General features: G+C 56.1%; 3 protein-coding genes across 3 annotated transcripts in view; 1 reads left to right on the top strand and 2 right to left on the bottom strand.

Annotated features, from left to right (window-relative positions):
• Positions 1-1,371: 1,371 nt before the first annotated feature.
• Positions 1,372-3,455, bottom strand: GUITHDRAFT_54599 (hypothetical protein; the record flags this gene model as incomplete). The annotated part of the gene is made up of 5 exons (XM_005832942.1): positions 1,372-1,434; positions 1,563-1,691; positions 1,734-2,060; positions 2,109-2,399; positions 2,490-3,455. Coding segments are annotated over 5 exons (1,776 nt in total), but the record flags the coding sequence as incomplete, so codon positions are not given.
• Positions 3,456-5,782: 2,327 nt separating this feature from the next.
• On the bottom strand, positions 5,783-7,811 carry GUITHDRAFT_70813 (hypothetical protein; the record flags this gene model as incomplete). The annotated part of the gene is made up of 8 exons (XM_005832941.1): positions 5,783-5,998; positions 6,037-6,108; positions 6,156-6,209; positions 6,264-6,290; positions 6,345-7,290; positions 7,343-7,376; positions 7,425-7,497; positions 7,776-7,811. The coding sequence occupies 8 exons, from the start codon at positions 7,809-7,811 to the stop codon at positions 5,783-5,785; spliced, it is 1,458 nt and encodes a 485-aa protein (XP_005832998.1).
• A 951-nt stretch (positions 7,812-8,762) lies between these two features.
• The window catches only part of GUITHDRAFT_138504 (hypothetical protein), a gene marked incomplete at both ends in the record, with an annotated part of 8,051 nt that continues 294 nt past the window's right edge, over positions 8,763-16,519 (top strand). Inside the window, 7 exons of the mRNA XM_005832940.1 lie at positions 8,763-10,171; positions 10,292-10,823; positions 10,872-14,948; positions 15,292-15,612; positions 15,815-16,000; positions 16,090-16,164; positions 16,397-16,466. Of these exons, the coding sequence (XP_005832997.1) occupies positions 8,763-10,171; positions 10,292-10,823; positions 10,872-14,948; positions 15,292-15,612; positions 15,815-16,000; positions 16,090-16,164; positions 16,397-16,466 (6,670 nt within the window). The remainder of the gene's footprint in view (positions 10,172-10,291; positions 10,824-10,871; positions 14,949-15,291; positions 15,613-15,814; positions 16,001-16,089; positions 16,165-16,396; positions 16,467-16,519) is intronic.

Genomic DNA, 16,519 nt, shown 5'->3' with positions numbered 1-16,519 from the left:
TCTCCTCCTCTCCTCTCCTCTCCTCTCCTCTCCTCTCGTCGCTCCTCTCCTCTGCTCTGCTCTCGTCGCTCCTCTGCTCTGCTCTGCTCTGCTCTCCTCTCCTCTCCTCTCCTCTGCTCTCCCACCCCCCCTCCGCCACTGTGCCCCCCCGTCAACTTCTTGAAGGTCTCCCTTCTCTGCCCGATCTCACAAGCGCGGATAAAGGTCCCTGTCAAAGGGAAAGACTGCCGTCATTTGAACGTGAGACAACCCTTGTCCTCCCTCCATCCCTCCCTCGGTCCCTCCCTCCATCCCTCCCTCCATCCCTCCCTCGGTCCCTCCCTCCCTCCCTCTCTCCGTCCCTCCCTCCCTCCCTCCGTCCCTCCGTCCCTCCCTCCGTCCCTCCCTCCGTCCTTTCCTCCTTGGCTGGCTGCCTCTCCCCACCAGTGCCCATTCTCACGTTGCTTCGCTTTCTCCATTCCTGCCTTCCTCCTGCTCCTCTGATTTCGTTGAGCGCAGTGCTTTGACAAAGAGTCTTGGACCAAGTCGATGAAAGACAGGGAGAAAAGAAATGCCCGTTAGTCGTCTTGCTCCAATCTTCCCTCCCCTCTCTCCCCTCCCCTCCTTCCCTTCCTCCTTTCCCCCCTCCTCTGCCTCTCGCCCTCTCGCCCTCCTCTCCCTCACGTCCTTTCCTCTAGAGTCTCACTTGGATTTCCTACAGCATCTGCCAGGTAGAAATCGAGGAAGTGGTGGAGGACGAGGAGTTTCAAAAGATTCTGCAGCAAGTTCGTTCCCCTCCCCCTCCCCTCAACGTTTCTGATCGCCACCTGGCAGGTACCCGATGGCATAAGCTCCTTCGACATGTCCACTCGCTCAGAATTCTCTCAAACGAGCCAGAAGAATCAAGGTGCCTCCTGCCTCCCACCGCCACGACCCTCCTTGCGACATCCTCTGCCTCCTATCCCCTTGCCTTTCCACATTCTCTTCCCCCCCAGCTCCTCTGTCAATTTCCTTTCAAATTTCTTCTTCCGCTCCTCACCCCTTCCTCTCTCCTCCTCTAGCTCATCGCCCCCCCTCCTTCCAGCTTCTCTTCCCCAGAGTCATCAGGTGACCGCTGCAGCAGAATCTGCGCACGATGTGATCGTGATCGACGACGACTAGCATCCTCCTCCTCCTCCTCCTCGTCCCTCGCGTCTCCTCTTCCTCTTCCTCCAATCCTTCTTCCATCTTGTTTATAGTACATTCATGTAATTTACTCTCTCTGCTCATGGTCGGAAGAGCATCAGCGACAAGGAGCAGGAAACCACGAGGACGGAGGACGCGCTCATCATTCCTAGCGATCAGCTTCAGCAGCAGGCTCCTCCTCCTCTCCCTCTTACCTGCACAGAGCCAGGGAGGAACGATAATGGACGCAGAGATCGCGAATAATCCAGCGGCGACAGGAAGCGCTACAACCTGTGAAGAGTATGAGCCAGGGGGACCCTCACTGGACCTCTCCTGCTGCTGCTGCTGCTGCTGCTGCTGCCCTTGCTCCACCACCTCTATTTCCTCAGACTGTTCCTTCCCCTCCTCCTGTCACTCACATTGTACAAGCAAGCCCAGACAAGGTTGAGAACAATGCGCCTCATCGTTGCGCGAGCAAGGCGGAAGGAGGAGAGGAGGAGCCGAAGGTTGCTGGCTGCGAGCACAAGGTCGGAGGACTGCATGACCTCCTGCCGCATGCGTCATGGCCGTTATCCCTCCTTCCTCCTCACCTTGCTCCCTCCCGCCACGGCCACCGACAGGTCCGCCTGAGCGAACGCGGGGATGTCGTTGATACCATCTCCAGCCATGGCGACCCGAGCGCCTTGCGCTCGGAGCTGGGAAACCTGCTGGGACTTTTGAAGGGGAGAGAGTCCGCCAAGGTGCTGCCGGATGCCAACCTGCTGTGCCACCTGCTCCACCACTAGAGGATCGTCACCGGAGAGGAGGAAGACGTCGATCCCCAGCTCCTTCAGCCTGCTGATGACTTCCTTCGCCTCCTCCCTCACCCTGTCAGACAGCGCGACTGCCATGCGCGGCCTCCAGCGGAAGCTCTGAAGCTCCTCCTCTTCCCTTCCCTGCTCAACGGCGTCATCGGCTGTCAGGACCCACACCACGGATTGTCCGGCGTTTCTCCAGGCAGGAGGAGGCGACGCGGGGCAGTGAAGGTGCTCGAGCAAGCTGCTTCCTCCTATCGCCATCACCGTGCCATCTGACATCCAGCAGACGACTCCCTTCCCCACGATGCTCTTCCTCTTCCGTACCCCGTGTGACGTCACCTCATCATTGCGCGCAACCCTGGCAGCGAACGCCTGGAGTGCTGTAGAGAGAGGATGCGAGACGTTCACCTCGCATGCTGCGATGCTGCGCCACATCGTCCGGCAGCTTTGAGGAATCCCCTGCTCCCACCCATCCTCCTCTCCCACCTTCAAGATGTTTCCTCCCTCCCTACCTCCCCCCTCCTCTCCCAGCAGCAGCAGCCCCTCCACGTTTGGCTTCCCTTCCGTGATCGTCCCCGTCTTGTCGATGCAGAGGAGGGAGACTTTGCACGCCTCCTCCACGGCCTGAGCGCTGCGGAACAACATCCCGTGCTGAGCGCCAACGCCGACGGCGGCGATGAGAGCCATGGGCACGGCGAGACCAAGGGCGCAGGGGCAGGAGACCATGAGGACGCTGGTCGAGAAGAAGACGGCCTGGAGGAGAGGAGCAGGTTGGTCGAAGATCAGAGTGGATGGAAGAGTTCCAGAGGAGGCCAGAGAGAACCAGGAGGCTCCGACGAGAATGGAGCAGCACACGACCAGAGGGACCAGGAGGGAGGCGACGCGATCGGTCATCCGCTGCACTTGCGCCTTCCTTGTGTCCGCAAGATCCACCATGCTGAGGAACTGAGACAGTGTCGTGTTGATCCCTGCCCGCAGCACGCGCACTTCCTCCGTCCTCGCCCCTCGATGGATACTCCCAGCAAGCACAAGGTCTCCTCGAGACCTCCGCACGGGCCTGAACTCTCCTGTCAGCATCGATTCGTCCATGATAGTCTCCTCTGCCAGCAGAATCCCGTCGACAAGAAGCTTCTCCTCCGGGCTGACTCGCACGACGTCCCCGGGCTGCAGGAGCTTTGGATCCACGCGGAGGGCTCTTCCTTCCTTGTCTACCAACTCCACTGCAGTCGAGTCGACGGAGCAGAGGTCGGCGATCCGCCTGATTGCGTGCTGCTGCGCGACTTTCTCCAGAAATCTCCCGAGGAGGACGAACTGCATCGTCATGACGACAGTGAGAAACATCGGGTGCCCCATGCTGGTCCATGCGCAGAGGGAGGAGTACGTCATGGTAGAAACGCATCCCAGGGCGATAAGCACGTCCATGTTGGCGTATCTCTGCTTCAAGCAGTGCCATGCAGATATGAAGAATTGCCGCCCGACCGTGACGAGAGCGGCGCATGATAGGATGATGTCAAAGCTCTGAGCGGGGATAGATCGGAACAAGTTGGGGAGGAGACTGACAAGGTTGATAGTGGTGATGAGGAGCAGATCGTTGAGCGACTTGTTGAGGTTCGTTTGCTGTTCTATCTCCCTCAGGCTCGACGAAGCTTCAGTGTTGGTGTCTAGCAAGTGAGCTGAGAACCCGTTGGCTCCAATCAGCTCCATCACTCGCTCTATCGGCAGAGCCTTGCTGTGTTTCAAGAACAAAGTCTGCAAAGGGAACGAGACGGCCAGCTCCACCTCGTCCGTGAAGTTGGACCGCAAGTTCCTCTCCAGCCTCATGGCGCAAGACGCGCACCTCATGCCGTCCACCTTGATCCTCACGTTGCTGGCGCCTTTCTCAGAGGATGCGTCTCCTCCTCGGATCCGTTGGGCGCACGCCGGTCGACCATGGCGACGGGAGGGGTTCTCGTTCACTAACAGCACATGTGCGTGCTTGCCCTCCAAGGCGAGAGAGAATGAGATGAAGCGAGAGACAAGGAGGAAGGCAGGCTGAAGGCGCAGGAGGAGGAGAGGACAAGGGCAAAGAGGAAACCCCGAGAGAGTTTGCTGGATAGTTCGAAGTTGCCTGTCATCGCTCCTCTCAATTCCTTCCTCCTCTTCCTCCTGCTCCTGCTCCTGCTCCTGCTCTTCCTCCTGCTCCTGCTCCTGCTCCTGCTCCTGCTCCTGCTCCTGCTCCTGCTCCTGCTCCTGCTCCTCCTCTCTTCTTCCTCTCCTCTCCCCTCCTCTCTTTCTGCTTCTACGGAGGGAGTCCTACTACTAACAGCGCTTCGCCTCCATTTTCCTATAGGCTTTTGGTTCCTGCAAATGTCAGACGTATTGAAATAACACAATTTTCGCAGGATATCTTTGCACTGGACCAGTCCGATCTGTCTCCAACGCATCTCCGTCGAAATGCAAGGCGAAGTCGAAATGATCTCCTTGATGTTCACTTTATTGTACATGATATCTCATTACATGCAATGATGTACATCCGCCCGATGATCGTGCAGATCAGACATGATTTGCAAGGGCGTTGCATTTCACATTTTCATCTCTTCCCATCATTTCTCTACCTTCAGTTTTGCTGTCTTGGCACTGCTGCTGCAATCGTCAGGCCACTTCTCCGTCACGTCCAACTGTACCCGATGTCGTCGAGCTTCGGCGGTTTCTCGGGAGAGAGAGGAGGGGGGCCAGTAGGAGAGGAAGGGGTGATCTGGTTGGAACAGCCGCCGTCATGCATGTAGGACTTGAAGATCAGTGCGATGTTACCAGAGTCGTCTCTCCAGCTTCTTTCTTGACATCAACCTTCTCCTGCTTCTGCGGTGGAAACCTGAGGAGGGAGCATACAAATTTCGCCTCTCACCACTTGCTTGCCCGCCGTCTGCAAGCTGAGGGGGGCTGGCGCGATGGTTTCATCCATGCCAAAGCTCTCGCAGAATGATCGCCAGATCCTTTGGCACCGAAGAATCACGTGCAAAGTTGCAGCAGGGGGGGCGGGCTGACTGGAGGAAAGGGGGGGGGCAGATGAAGGGGAGAGGGGAAGTGCAGGAGCGGGTGGGGGGTGGGGGGGGGGACTTGCCCAGGAAGGGAATGGAGGAGGAGGAGGAGGAGGAGGAGAAGGATAAAGGAAGGAAAGAAAGGAGCGGGAAGTTGGGCACAACTCACTTTCTTGCAAGCTCCAGGTCCCTGTAGGAATATTCAATCGTCACGCCATGATCCCCGTCCGTCTCGACCTGCCATGAAGAGTCAGCACAGGAAGCTCGAACTCTCACCCTCCCACCTTGACTGATCGTACATTGAGCGCATTCACCTTCCCGTCCACGGATCTTGTCACCGGAAGCTCCCACTGGCTCTGTCAAGCACATTCTATCGGATGCTGGAAGGAAGAAGTCAGAGGCCGACCTGCACGAAACGCTCGAGGATCTCGAAGGCTCCGTCGTCTATCAGCTCACTGATCATGTCCTCGTCCACTTTCATGTTGTGGCTGGTGCTCAACATCAGCATCGTCGGCTTTCCAAGAAAACTTCACCGGAACGACAAGTCACACTGTGGCATATTGATCATCTGGCTTGTCTCAACTTCGTCCAAAACCTGCACCCAATGCATGAGACTGGAACAGGACAACGGAGAGCAAACAAACCATCATGTTCTTGGGATCTTTGATATACAGAACTCCCTGTAAGATGAGAATTAAATTGCAGCGCTATTCATCAAATGCACAAGGATACAGATAGAGCCTGTGTTGACGTGGGAGCCAGGGCTCGTTTGGTGTAAAGTGCTGAATATTCCTCTTCTCTTCTCCGCTTGCCCATCAACCTGAACTATGGGTCACTTTCTACTGCCCACCCTGGAAAACGCGAGCACGTCGCTGACCTAGTCGATAGCTGGACAGGTACCCCATGGAAAGTAGTGATATAGGTAGTCGCCCCGTTGGCTGGGTCGTAGCAGGGTAACCCGAATTCAGTCTTAATCCTCTCCTTCAGGGCCTCCATCTTGTGCCTTTCGCCATGAACCAACATCACGTTGACGGGATCGACCTGCAAGAACCCTTCAACAACCGGGAGCATTTGACGACTGAGATTGCCTGCTTGATCAACGTCATGATCCCCTTGGCATCGGCATGGGCCGAGAAGCTAAGGTGTTTGATCTTCAAGCACATCAGGCATAAACCCCCCATTCATTGCTCAAACTCACTTTACAACGCACGTGCAGTTTTCCCCCGCCCTCGTCCCTGGGCATGTCGATAATCTGCGAATCAAGCAGGTTAATTTACACATCACCATCAGCCCTCCCGGAGCGAACCTGAGGCTTTCCCCCGTTACTCAGGACCTTGCGGGAGGAAGCAGAGGGTTAGGAAACCAGCAACGGAATCAATCTCATCACCTTGTGGCCCAAAGTCCCGGCAACGCAATAACCCGGCATGATAACGAGGTTCTTGTCAGAAGGAGCCCATTTCTTGAAAACCTCCATCGAGAGACCCCCGTGCAACATGCCGGGGGTAGCAAACAAGACCATCGGCCCGGGCCGGTCGATGAACGCACGATCGAACGGTTGAATGTGCTGGAAGTCGAAGACGTTCCTCTTGACGAACGTATCCTTGATCTTCTGATTCGTCCATGAGATATACATCTTGTAATACAGATTCGCCTTCTCTGTCAGACCAGCCGAGAAGTAGATGGGAACCTTCAAGCCCGTCCTTTCCCAGAACGCGTCCAGCAGCAGGCAGAGCTCTTGAGCTCTTCCTAGCGCAAACACCGGGATCAACACTTTCCCTCCATTCCTGACACATTCTGAGACTTGATTCAACATATCCCGCTCTCTCCATCGCTTCGACTCCCTGATTGTAGTTGCGTAGGTGCTCTCGGTGATGAGCAGGTCCGGTCGGAGCTTGTCGCAGCGCGCTGACCCAAGATGGCGATCGGGCGTCATGTTATAGTCACCCGTGTAAAGAATAGATTGCTGCCCGACCCGGATATAGAACATGGCAGCCCCTAGCACGTGTCCGGCATAGTATGGTCTGATCTCAAAGTCCTCTTCTATCATGATAGTTTCTTCCAGTGCGCAGGGAGTCACTTTCATCATACAGTCCTTGATCTGCTGAGAGCTGAACATATCCTTCTCCTCTACACCCCGCCTCTCCACGCTGATCTTCCTGTAATCCTCCAGCAGAATCGGCATGATGGCCTTGGTTGGGTGAGTTGCGTACATGGGCCCATCGTAACCCAGAACTTCCGTGAAATATGGGAGAGATCCACAATGATCGAGGTGGAAATGTGAAATGATGACTAGATCGATCAATCCTGTAAAGTTCCCTTCCTTCGAAATGTAGCTGCAAACGCGAGGGTCAGATCAGATTCCTGTCAATGAAGGAGCAAGGCTACCGGAAATCAGGAAATCGTCGTTCGTCGTTGTATCCTGTAGATTCATTCATAACGAAATATCGAACATGGCTTGCTGGCAAACCTGGATGCATCCCACAATCCAGCATAATATTCTTTCCTCCTATCGTCACGAGTATACAACTCTTCCCCACATCCTGGAAAAGGAAACACGCCATCAACACGATACATAGGCAGCACATGACGAGAGACTTCTATCATGCTTTGATATGTTTGTTCCGAATAGCAACAGTGAGTCTTGCCCACCCTCATTTCCACGATGCCTCATACGTCGGCCCAAACTCCTTCCCTCCCAACTTCTTTCCCTTCTCACTCTCTACCTTCTCACTCTGACTGCACCATGTTCACTGTAGCGATATAGCTCACGCATGAATCATCATTCTGTATGGCCGTCCTCTCCTCCTCCCCCTCTCACCTGCCCGGCGCCGAGCGGCGTAACCTTGATCTGCATGATGCTCTGTTGCCCGGTCCACCAGGCTACCCACCCCTCTACTCCCGTACTCTCCTCACTGAATCGTAGGGGGTGGAGTACCCTACCTCCTCAACTTCGTGTTCGACTACCCCTTCGTTTGTGCTTTTACTTTGCGTTACATTGACTGTTATTGATGAACACCCCACCCACCATTATAACTTTTTGGATAATATCACCCCTTCATTTGCCTTCAAATCATCTCATTTATAAGGGGGTAAAAAATACCCCACCCCCTCGATTGGTTTGTTTCCCTCCGTTACCCCTCGAGTACTCTTAGGGAAGGGGGTGTAATCGATGGGGTGGGGTGAAAATGGAAGTGGGGGTGATGTTGAGGTAAGGGTGTTACATATCGCTACACACATGGAGTATTGCAATTTCACTTATGAAAATAAATATAAAATAGCAGAGATATGCAGTCCTTGGTATATGGTGATTGTTCTCTACACCTGGAGGGTGGGTAGAAAGCTGAGGTTGAGAAATGAGGGTGGGTCGAAACTCCCACCCTACTAATTCCAGCCTCAAGTACCGGTTACCCCTCCTGAGAGGTCTCATAGTGATCCGCCGGTAGTGCATGCTGACGGTAGAAGAGAGGAGGAGGGACGAGACAACGGAGCGTCTTCCTTCCTCTTAGGTATGTTCCACTGTCCTGCACACGAAGTTGGTTTGGTTTTCTGTGCTCGCCCCCCGCTTCTGTGGGATAGCTCATGATACAGACATCGTAAAAGTCGTATTGCTTCCAGCACGCTCGACGAAAAACTGCCTGGAAGAAAAACGCCTGTAAATTTCTGTTTGAACCCTCACAACGAGATTTTTCGAGTCATACACGGGTGGACACCTTAGGCTGGTAACACCATCTCGATCATGAGCAAGGACATTAGGGCTCGTGATCGGGTGTAGACACTGGACTCTGAGTTTGTACCCGGAGTTGCAATGGCGCCACCTACCAATGTGCATGCTTCAAACAGAGCGCTGCCTAACACGACTGAGAAAATTCTCGTAGATCTTCGCAGCAGGAATGAGCACACGCAGAGGAAAGCCATGGGGGAGCTGCGGTCTGCGGTGGAGATGGAATCAAGGCAGATGTCCAGGGAGGAGTTCAGTGGGTTCATAACGGAGCTGAACAAGAGAATATTCGACCTAGTAAAGAGCGACGACCCCTGCGAAAAGATGGGCGGAATCAACGCGATGGATTCTTTGATCGACTTTGAATGCGAGGAGACGTCTACTCTGATCACCAGGTTCGCAAACTACCTGCGCCTTGTGCTACCATGCAACGATGTTGGCACTATGATAATGGCGAGCAAAGTTCTCGGTCACTTGGCACAGTCGGGAGGGACTTTGACAGCTGATTTCGTTGAGTTTGAAATGAAGAGGGCTCTTGAAGGCTTGAACACTTCAAAGCGCTCCGAACATCAGAAGCTAGCGAGTCTTTTGGTATGCAAGGAGCTAGCTACAAATGCGCCAACGTTGTTCTTCATGCATGTTCCGTCGTACCTGAAATCTATTTGGGTAGGAATCCGCGATCAGAAGCAGATCATCCGCGAGGCAGCCATCGAGAGCTTGAGAGCGTGCATGACCATCATAGCGGAGAGGGACTTTGTGGTGCGGAAGAAGTGGTTCACGGCCGTTTACGAAGAGGCTGAGAAAAGTTTCCACACAAACAGCATAGAAGGAGTCCATGGATCGCTCCTTGTGATGGGTGAACTCTTGAGCCTGCCCAACATCGCGCCTGATATACCAGCAAGCGCGACGTTGTCAGCAATGTGGGAGACCACTATGGCGTATAAGGACCACAGAGACGCGCTGATTCGGCGCACAGTGATTTCCATTCTTCCCACTGTGGCCAAGATCGACGAGGAGGAATTCAGAGCTGCGTACGCCGAAGATTGCATCAAGTACCTCCTCGCGACTCTGAAGAGGGGCAACGAGAGCTCGGCGGCCTTTGTCTCACTGGGGGCCATCGTCAAGGTTGCAGGAGCGTGGGTGATCGAGTCTTTTGTGGATGACGTCATGAATCTGGTTCAAGATGGAATCACTCCGACCCCTCGTAAACCTTTCTGCTTCGAGGCCCCCCAGTGCCTGGCATCGCTCACCACGGTGGACTCGAGCCACGTCGTCCTCAATGAAAGGATGCCAGAACTGATAGAACAGATGCTGGCCGGGTCAGAGGGCAACCTAACTCCTGCGCTGATCTCTTCGTTGTCTCAGATCGGGAAATCGATGCCATTGCTCTTGCCAGACATTCAGATGAAGCTCTTAGATAGCATTTCTTTCACCCTACAACGAACTCCGTATCAACCCTCTGGGACTCCCAACTCAAGGCGCATCGTCCCTCTCCGGTAATAGCTTGTTCAGCTCCCTCTCTCCTCATTTTCAATCTCATTCGCCTACTTTTCATCTTTCTTGCTGAAATTTGAGACGATTTCTCCCCCAAAATCGCACGCTGACATTCTTGTCAGGGGAGGAGTGATGAGCGTGCATTCTGGGACAGCAAAAGGGCGACAGAATGCTGTCATTCAAGCTCTGCATGCCTTGACGTCTTTCGATTTCACGGGCAACCAGCTCTGCGAGTTTGTCAAGGACTGTGTCTCCCAGTACCTCGACGATCAGAGTAGGATGGTGCGACTAACGGCAGCGCAAACTTGCAGCAACCTGCTGCTAAGGCCAGGAGAGACGGTCCCGAAGCGAGGGCGGACTGCCATAGTGGTCTCTGAGATCCTGGAGAGGCTGCTCGTGACGGCGGTCAGCGACTCTGACCCGCAGATCCGAGTGATAGTCTTGGAGTGCCTCGGCCCCCGCTTCGACTACTTCCTCGCTCAGTCTCACTGCATCGACTCTCTCTTTGTTGCCCTCAACGATGAAGTCTTCAACGTGCAAGAAGCTGCCATTCGCATCCTGACCAGGCTTACTCTCTGCAACCCAGCCCACGTGTTCCCTGGCCTTAGAAAGGTCTTGATCCAGCTGCTCACCGCCCTTGAGTTTGGAGGGGAGGTTTGACCGTCTGTTGCCGAGGAATCTTGCTGACCTTTGTTCATGCAGGACAAGAAGGAGAAGAGCACAAGACTGCTGCAGCATGTCATCCTTGCGGGACATCATCTAGTCAAACCATACGTGTCATCGATCCTTGACGCCATCCTCCCAAAGTTGCAGGACTCGAACCCGACTGTCGCTGCCAACGTGCTCAACACAGTTGGAGTCCTTTCGCACGTCGGGAGCTACGACGTGCTGAAGCGGAAGGACGACATCTTCTATCTCATGATGGAGGCGCTGCAGGACCAGAGCAACACGAACAAGAGGAGGGTCGCTACCAAGACCCTCGGCTTGCTCGTGCAGAACACTGGCTTCGTGGTTGAGCCCTACAAGACGTACCCCAATCTGCTCTCCATCATGCTAAAGAGACTTCAGGCTGAGCAGACCAACGAGATCCGGCAGGAGCTGCTGAAGGTGATGGGAATCTTAGGAGCCGTCGACCCGCACATCCTCAAGATGCGACAGACGAGAAACAGCAGCGGCCTTCCCATCACTTTCTCTGCGGAGAAGTGGAGGAGGGAGGAGGAACTCCCTGGCCCCTCCACAGACGAGTACTATCCTACAGTGGCCGTGTCAAAGCTGGTCAAGATCCTCAACGACCAGTCGCTCAGCAGTTACCACCAGATGGTAATCCAGGCCGTGATGTTCATCTTCCGAACTCTCGGGCTCAAGTGCGCGACCCTCCTGCCCCAGATGATGGACCCCATTCTTAACCTGCTGCGATCCCATCAGCAGCAGCTGCGAGATTTCCTGTTCCAGCAGCTCGGACTCCTCGTCTCGATCGTCAAGCAGCACATCCGCCCTTACCTACCCGGGATCTTTGAGCTGATCCACGAGTTCTGGAACCAGCAGTCTCTGCAGCCGCAAATGCTCTTCCTGATAGGGGAGATCACATCAGCGCTCAAGGACGAATTCAAGGTCTACGTTTCTCCTCTCATCCCCAAACTCCTCGGAGCCCTCAACAAGGAGAACGCAAGGAGCAGACCGATGACCTGCCAGAAGGTGATGTACGCCCTCGAGCTCATGGACGCGAACTTGGAGCTCTACTTGGATGTCATCATCCCTGCCATCGTTGCCATCGCCGAGCAGGAGGACTCGAAGCTGGATGTAAGGGTAGCTGCGATCCAGTGGATCGGGAGGATGAGTTTGAGGCTGAACATCTCGGACTTTGCCTCAAAGATCATTCACCCTCTTGTTCGCATCCTCGAAGGCCCGATCGACTCGCTCTACAAACCAGCCATCATCACCATTTGTGCGCTGATGAACGCGCTGGGCCAACGGTTCTTCCTCTTCGAGCCCATGTTGACCAAGATCATCGTCAGGAAGCGCGTCAACGATGGGGTTGGGAGATACCAGATGCTCCTCGAACGGCTCAGAAGCGGCGAGGTCCTCACGCTGGATGACTACCCGACGGAGGAGCTGGGGACTCTTGGGAGCAACTCGAGCTCGTTGGAGTCTGTACTTGACACAGGTCAAGTGAGGAAGATCGCAGTCAACCAGCCCAACTTGAAGCGAGCATGGGAAGCTTCGCATAGGAGCACCAAGGAAGACTGGGCTGACTGGATGAGGAGGTTTGCTGTGGAGCTCTTGCGAGAGAGCCCTTCCCCTGCTCTCCGATCCTGTGCGGCCCTCGCGCAAGTGTACCACCCTCTTGCTCGTGAGCTCTTCAACGCTGCGTTCTTGAGCTGCTGGATGGAGTTGTACGAGAGCTACCGGGACTCGCTCATGCGCTCGCTGGAGATCGCTTTTTCCCCTGAGAAAAGTCCCAACATCCCGCCCGAGGTGCTGCAGACTCTGCTCTCCCTTGCCGAGTTCATGGATCACGACGAGAAGCCTCTTCCCATCAAGATCCCGAAGCTCGGGGCCGTTGCCGAGAAGTGCCAGGCGTACGCCAAGGCGCTGCACTACAAGGAGATGGAGTTCTTGGGGTCCCCTCATACCGCCATCCAGTCGCTCATCTCCATCAACAACTTCCTGGGCCACACAGAGGCGGCCAACGGCCTCCTCGTCCACGCGCAGAAGTGCCTCAACCTAGAGGTGAAAGAGTCCTGGTACGAGAAGCTTCACAAGTGGGAGGAGGCTCTCGACGCCTACCGCCAGCGGCTCAAGACGGAGCAGGCGGCGGAGGCGCAGGAGGGATGCATGCGGTGCTTGCAGGCGCTAGGGGAGTGGGAGCAGCTCAAGGACATGACAGAAGCGGCATGGAGCTCGGCTCTACCTGATGCTCGCTCTCGCATCGCCCCGTTGGGAGCTGCCGCTGCCTGTCAGATCGGGGACGTAGAGCAGCTGGCCATGTACATCGAAGCCATGGACCCCAAGTCAGTGGAGGGCTGCATGTATAAGGCGATGTTCCTTGTGCACGGGGACGCGTTGGATGAGGCGCAGGAGAAGCTGGAGGTGACGAGAAGGCTGCTGGACACGCAGCTGACGGCCCTCGTGAGCGAGAGCTACGAGCGAGCATACAAGGCCGTGGTGATCACGCAGCAGGTGACGGAGCTGGAGGAGGTGCTCCAGTTCAAGCGCGCAAAGGCCATGGACGCGCTGCCGGCCTGCGAGCACATCCGGCACATGTGGACTCAGAGGCTATTCGGGGCGCAAGCGAACGTGGAGGTCTGGCAGAGCCTGCTGGCCATCCACAGCCTGGTGATCCCCCCGCGGGAGTACTCGGAAGCATGGCTCAAGTATGCTTCCCTCTGCCGCAAGACTGGGCGGAGCAGCCTCTGCTACAAGGCCCTTACCAAGCTGCTCAACTACAACGAGCAGTTGCAGCAGCTGGAGTCTCCCTTCTCCCCCTCCGTGGACCCCGAGATCGGGTTTGCATGGCTAAAGTACATCTGGTACACGGGGCAGCGGGAGCAGGCTCTCGTAACGCTGCAGGAGTTCATCAGGGCACAGCGAGGGTCGCACACGCTGCAAGCCCGCTGCCACCTCAAGGTCGGCATGTGGACGCAGGAACTCCACGAGTCGCCGCAGCAGAACGACTTCGGGCTCATCCTCTCCGCCTACCGGAACGCCACCATCCTGAACAAGAACTGGTACAAGGCCTGGCACCACTGGGCTCTCTTCAACTTTGACATCGTCTCCTACAACGAGAACAAGCAGCAGCGCAACCGTGCTGGCGGCATCCCCTACGTGGTCGCGGCGGTCAACGGCTTCATCCGTTCCATCGCCCTCGGGGTCTCCAACGCTCGCGGGCACGTCCAGCAGGATATCCTCCGTCTCCTCACCCTCTGGTTCCGGTACGGGTCCATCGCAGAGGTCGAACGCGCACTGGCGGAGGGGTTCAACATCCTCCCCATAGAGACCTGGCTGGATGTCATCCCCCAGATCATCGCGCGCATCAACTCGCCCGACGCAGTGATCCGCAACTCCATCCACAACCTCCTCATCCGCATCGGCAAGGCGCATCCTCAAGCTCTGATCTACCCGGTGACGGTGGCAAGTAAGTCGCACATCCAGGCCCGGCGGGACGCGGCCAAGAAGATCCTGAGCGAGATGGAGGGGTTTGCCCCGCTGCTGGTCGAGCAGGCGAAGCTGGTGAGCAAGGAGTTGATCCGCGTGGCCATCTTGTGGATCGAGATGTGGCACGAGGCGCTGGAGGAGGCGAGCAGGCTCTACTTTGCCGAGGGGAACATCGATGGGATGTTTGCGGTGCTGCGGCCGATGCACGAGCTCCTGCAGAGGGGAGCGCAGACGCAGCGGGAGCTGGAATTCCAGCAGAAGCTCGGGCAGAACCTTGACGAGGCCAAGGAGTTTTGTGACAAGTACTGCCAGTCGAAGCAGGAAAAGGACCTGCAGAAGGCGTGGGAGAACTACTACAACGTCTTCCGCACTATCAACAAGCTCCTCGGCCGCATCACCTCCATCGAGTTGGAGCACGCGAGCCCGGAGCTCAAGGCTGCCAAGGACCTTGAGCTCTCGATTCCCGGGCAGTACCGGCCAGGGGAGCCGATCGTGTCGATCCAGTCGGTTGAGGAGACACTGTCGATCATCACGTCGAAGCAGAGGCCGAGGAAGTGCACGATGATAGGCTCCAACGGAAAGCCATACCAGTACCTGCTCAAAGGGCACGAGGATCTACGGCAGGTGAGAGGAGGAGGATAAGGAGGAGGGGGAAGGGGCAAGTGGGGGGAAGGAAGAAGGAGCAGGAGCAGGAGCAGGAGCAGGAGCAGGAGCAGGAGCAGGAGCATGCGGAAGAGTAGAGAGTGGGGGAGGAGGACGAGGACGAGAAAGACAAAGTGATCAGAGGGCGGAGATGAAGGAGAGCAGGGCAGAAGCGAGAGAGTACAGGTATGAGTTTGGAGACAGCGGCTGATGCGGAAGGGTACCAGAAGCGAGGAGTGCTTGCTAAGAGGGAGGGAGACGGGAGGGGGAGGGCGGGAGAGGTGAAGAGCTTGAGCTTCAGAAGGAATCTCACGGTGGGGAACAGGACGAGAGGGTAATGCAGCTGTTTGGCCTGGTGAACACGCTCCTCCACAACGATCGCGAGTGCTCGCGCAGGGACCTGCAGATCGTACGGTACTCCGTCATCCCGCTCTCACCCAACTCAGGGCTCATCGAGTGGGTCCCTGACTGCGACACGCTGCACATCCTCGTGCGGGAGTACCGCGAAAACCGAAAGATCCTCCTCAACATCGAGAACCGCCTGATGCTCGCCATGGCCCCTGACTTCGAGAACCTTCCCGTCATCGGCAAGGTCGAGGTCTTCCAGCACGCACTCACCAGCACCACCGGGCAGGACCTCAACAAGGTACGTCTCCTTCCACTCCCTGCCCCTCTCTCCAGCTTCCTCTCTCTTCCTTCCTCTCTCCTCCTCGTTCTCCTGTCCTGTCTCCTCACATCAGGTTCCTTCCTCCTCGCTGTTGCGGTGTTTCCTGCACGGCGTCTCCAGCTCCTGCTTCCTGCTTCATCCTCCTGCTCCCAGTCTCTCCTTGCCCTGACGGAAGGAGCAGGTGCTCTGGCTCAAGAGCAACAACGCAGAGGACTGGCTGCTGAGGAGGACCAACTACACGCGGTCGCTCGCTCTCATGTCCATGGTCGGGTACATCCTCGGGCTCGGCGACCGTCACCCTTCCAACCTCATGCTGCACAAGTACACGGGCAAGATCGTCCACATCGACTTCGGCGATTGCTTCGAGGTGAAATCAGCTGGACAGCATGACAATTTCAAATTTTGCTCGAGGGTTTGAGTCGGAGAGAACCGAATTCCTGACCTTATTCCTTCCAGGTCGCGATGCAACGAGAGAAATTCCCGGAGAAAGTTCCGTTCAGGTTGACCCGCATGCTAGTCAACGCGATGGAGGTAAAGGCCTGCTCGCTTACCCCCTCCTCCCTGCTCCTGCTCCTGCTCTTCCTGCCCCTTTCCTCCTCCTCGTCCTCCTCGTCATCGTCATCGTCCTCGTCATCGTCATCGTCCTCGTTCTCCTCCTCTTGCCCTAACGTCTAAATCATCAACTGCTTATTTTCCTCGGGCATACGCCCCTTCTTCCCGTCCTTGTTCCTCCTTCCTCCTCTGCCTGAGCTGAGCCCTGCAGGTCTCGGGGATTGAGGGAACGTTTCGCTTCACTTGTGAGAGCGTGATGAAAGTGCTGCGGGCGAACAAAGGTCCTCCTCCTCCACCATCGCCACCACCATCGCCACCACCGCCACCTCCTCCT

This window comes from Guillardia theta (assembly GCF_000315625.1).
Source record: "Guillardia theta CCMP2712 unplaced genomic scaffold GUITHscaffold_32, whole genome shotgun sequence".
NCBI lineage: Eukaryota > Cryptophyceae > Pyrenomonadales > Geminigeraceae > Guillardia > Guillardia theta.
The sequence above is the reverse complement of the archived record's forward strand: the minus strand, read 5'-3'. Positions and strand labels throughout refer to the sequence as shown.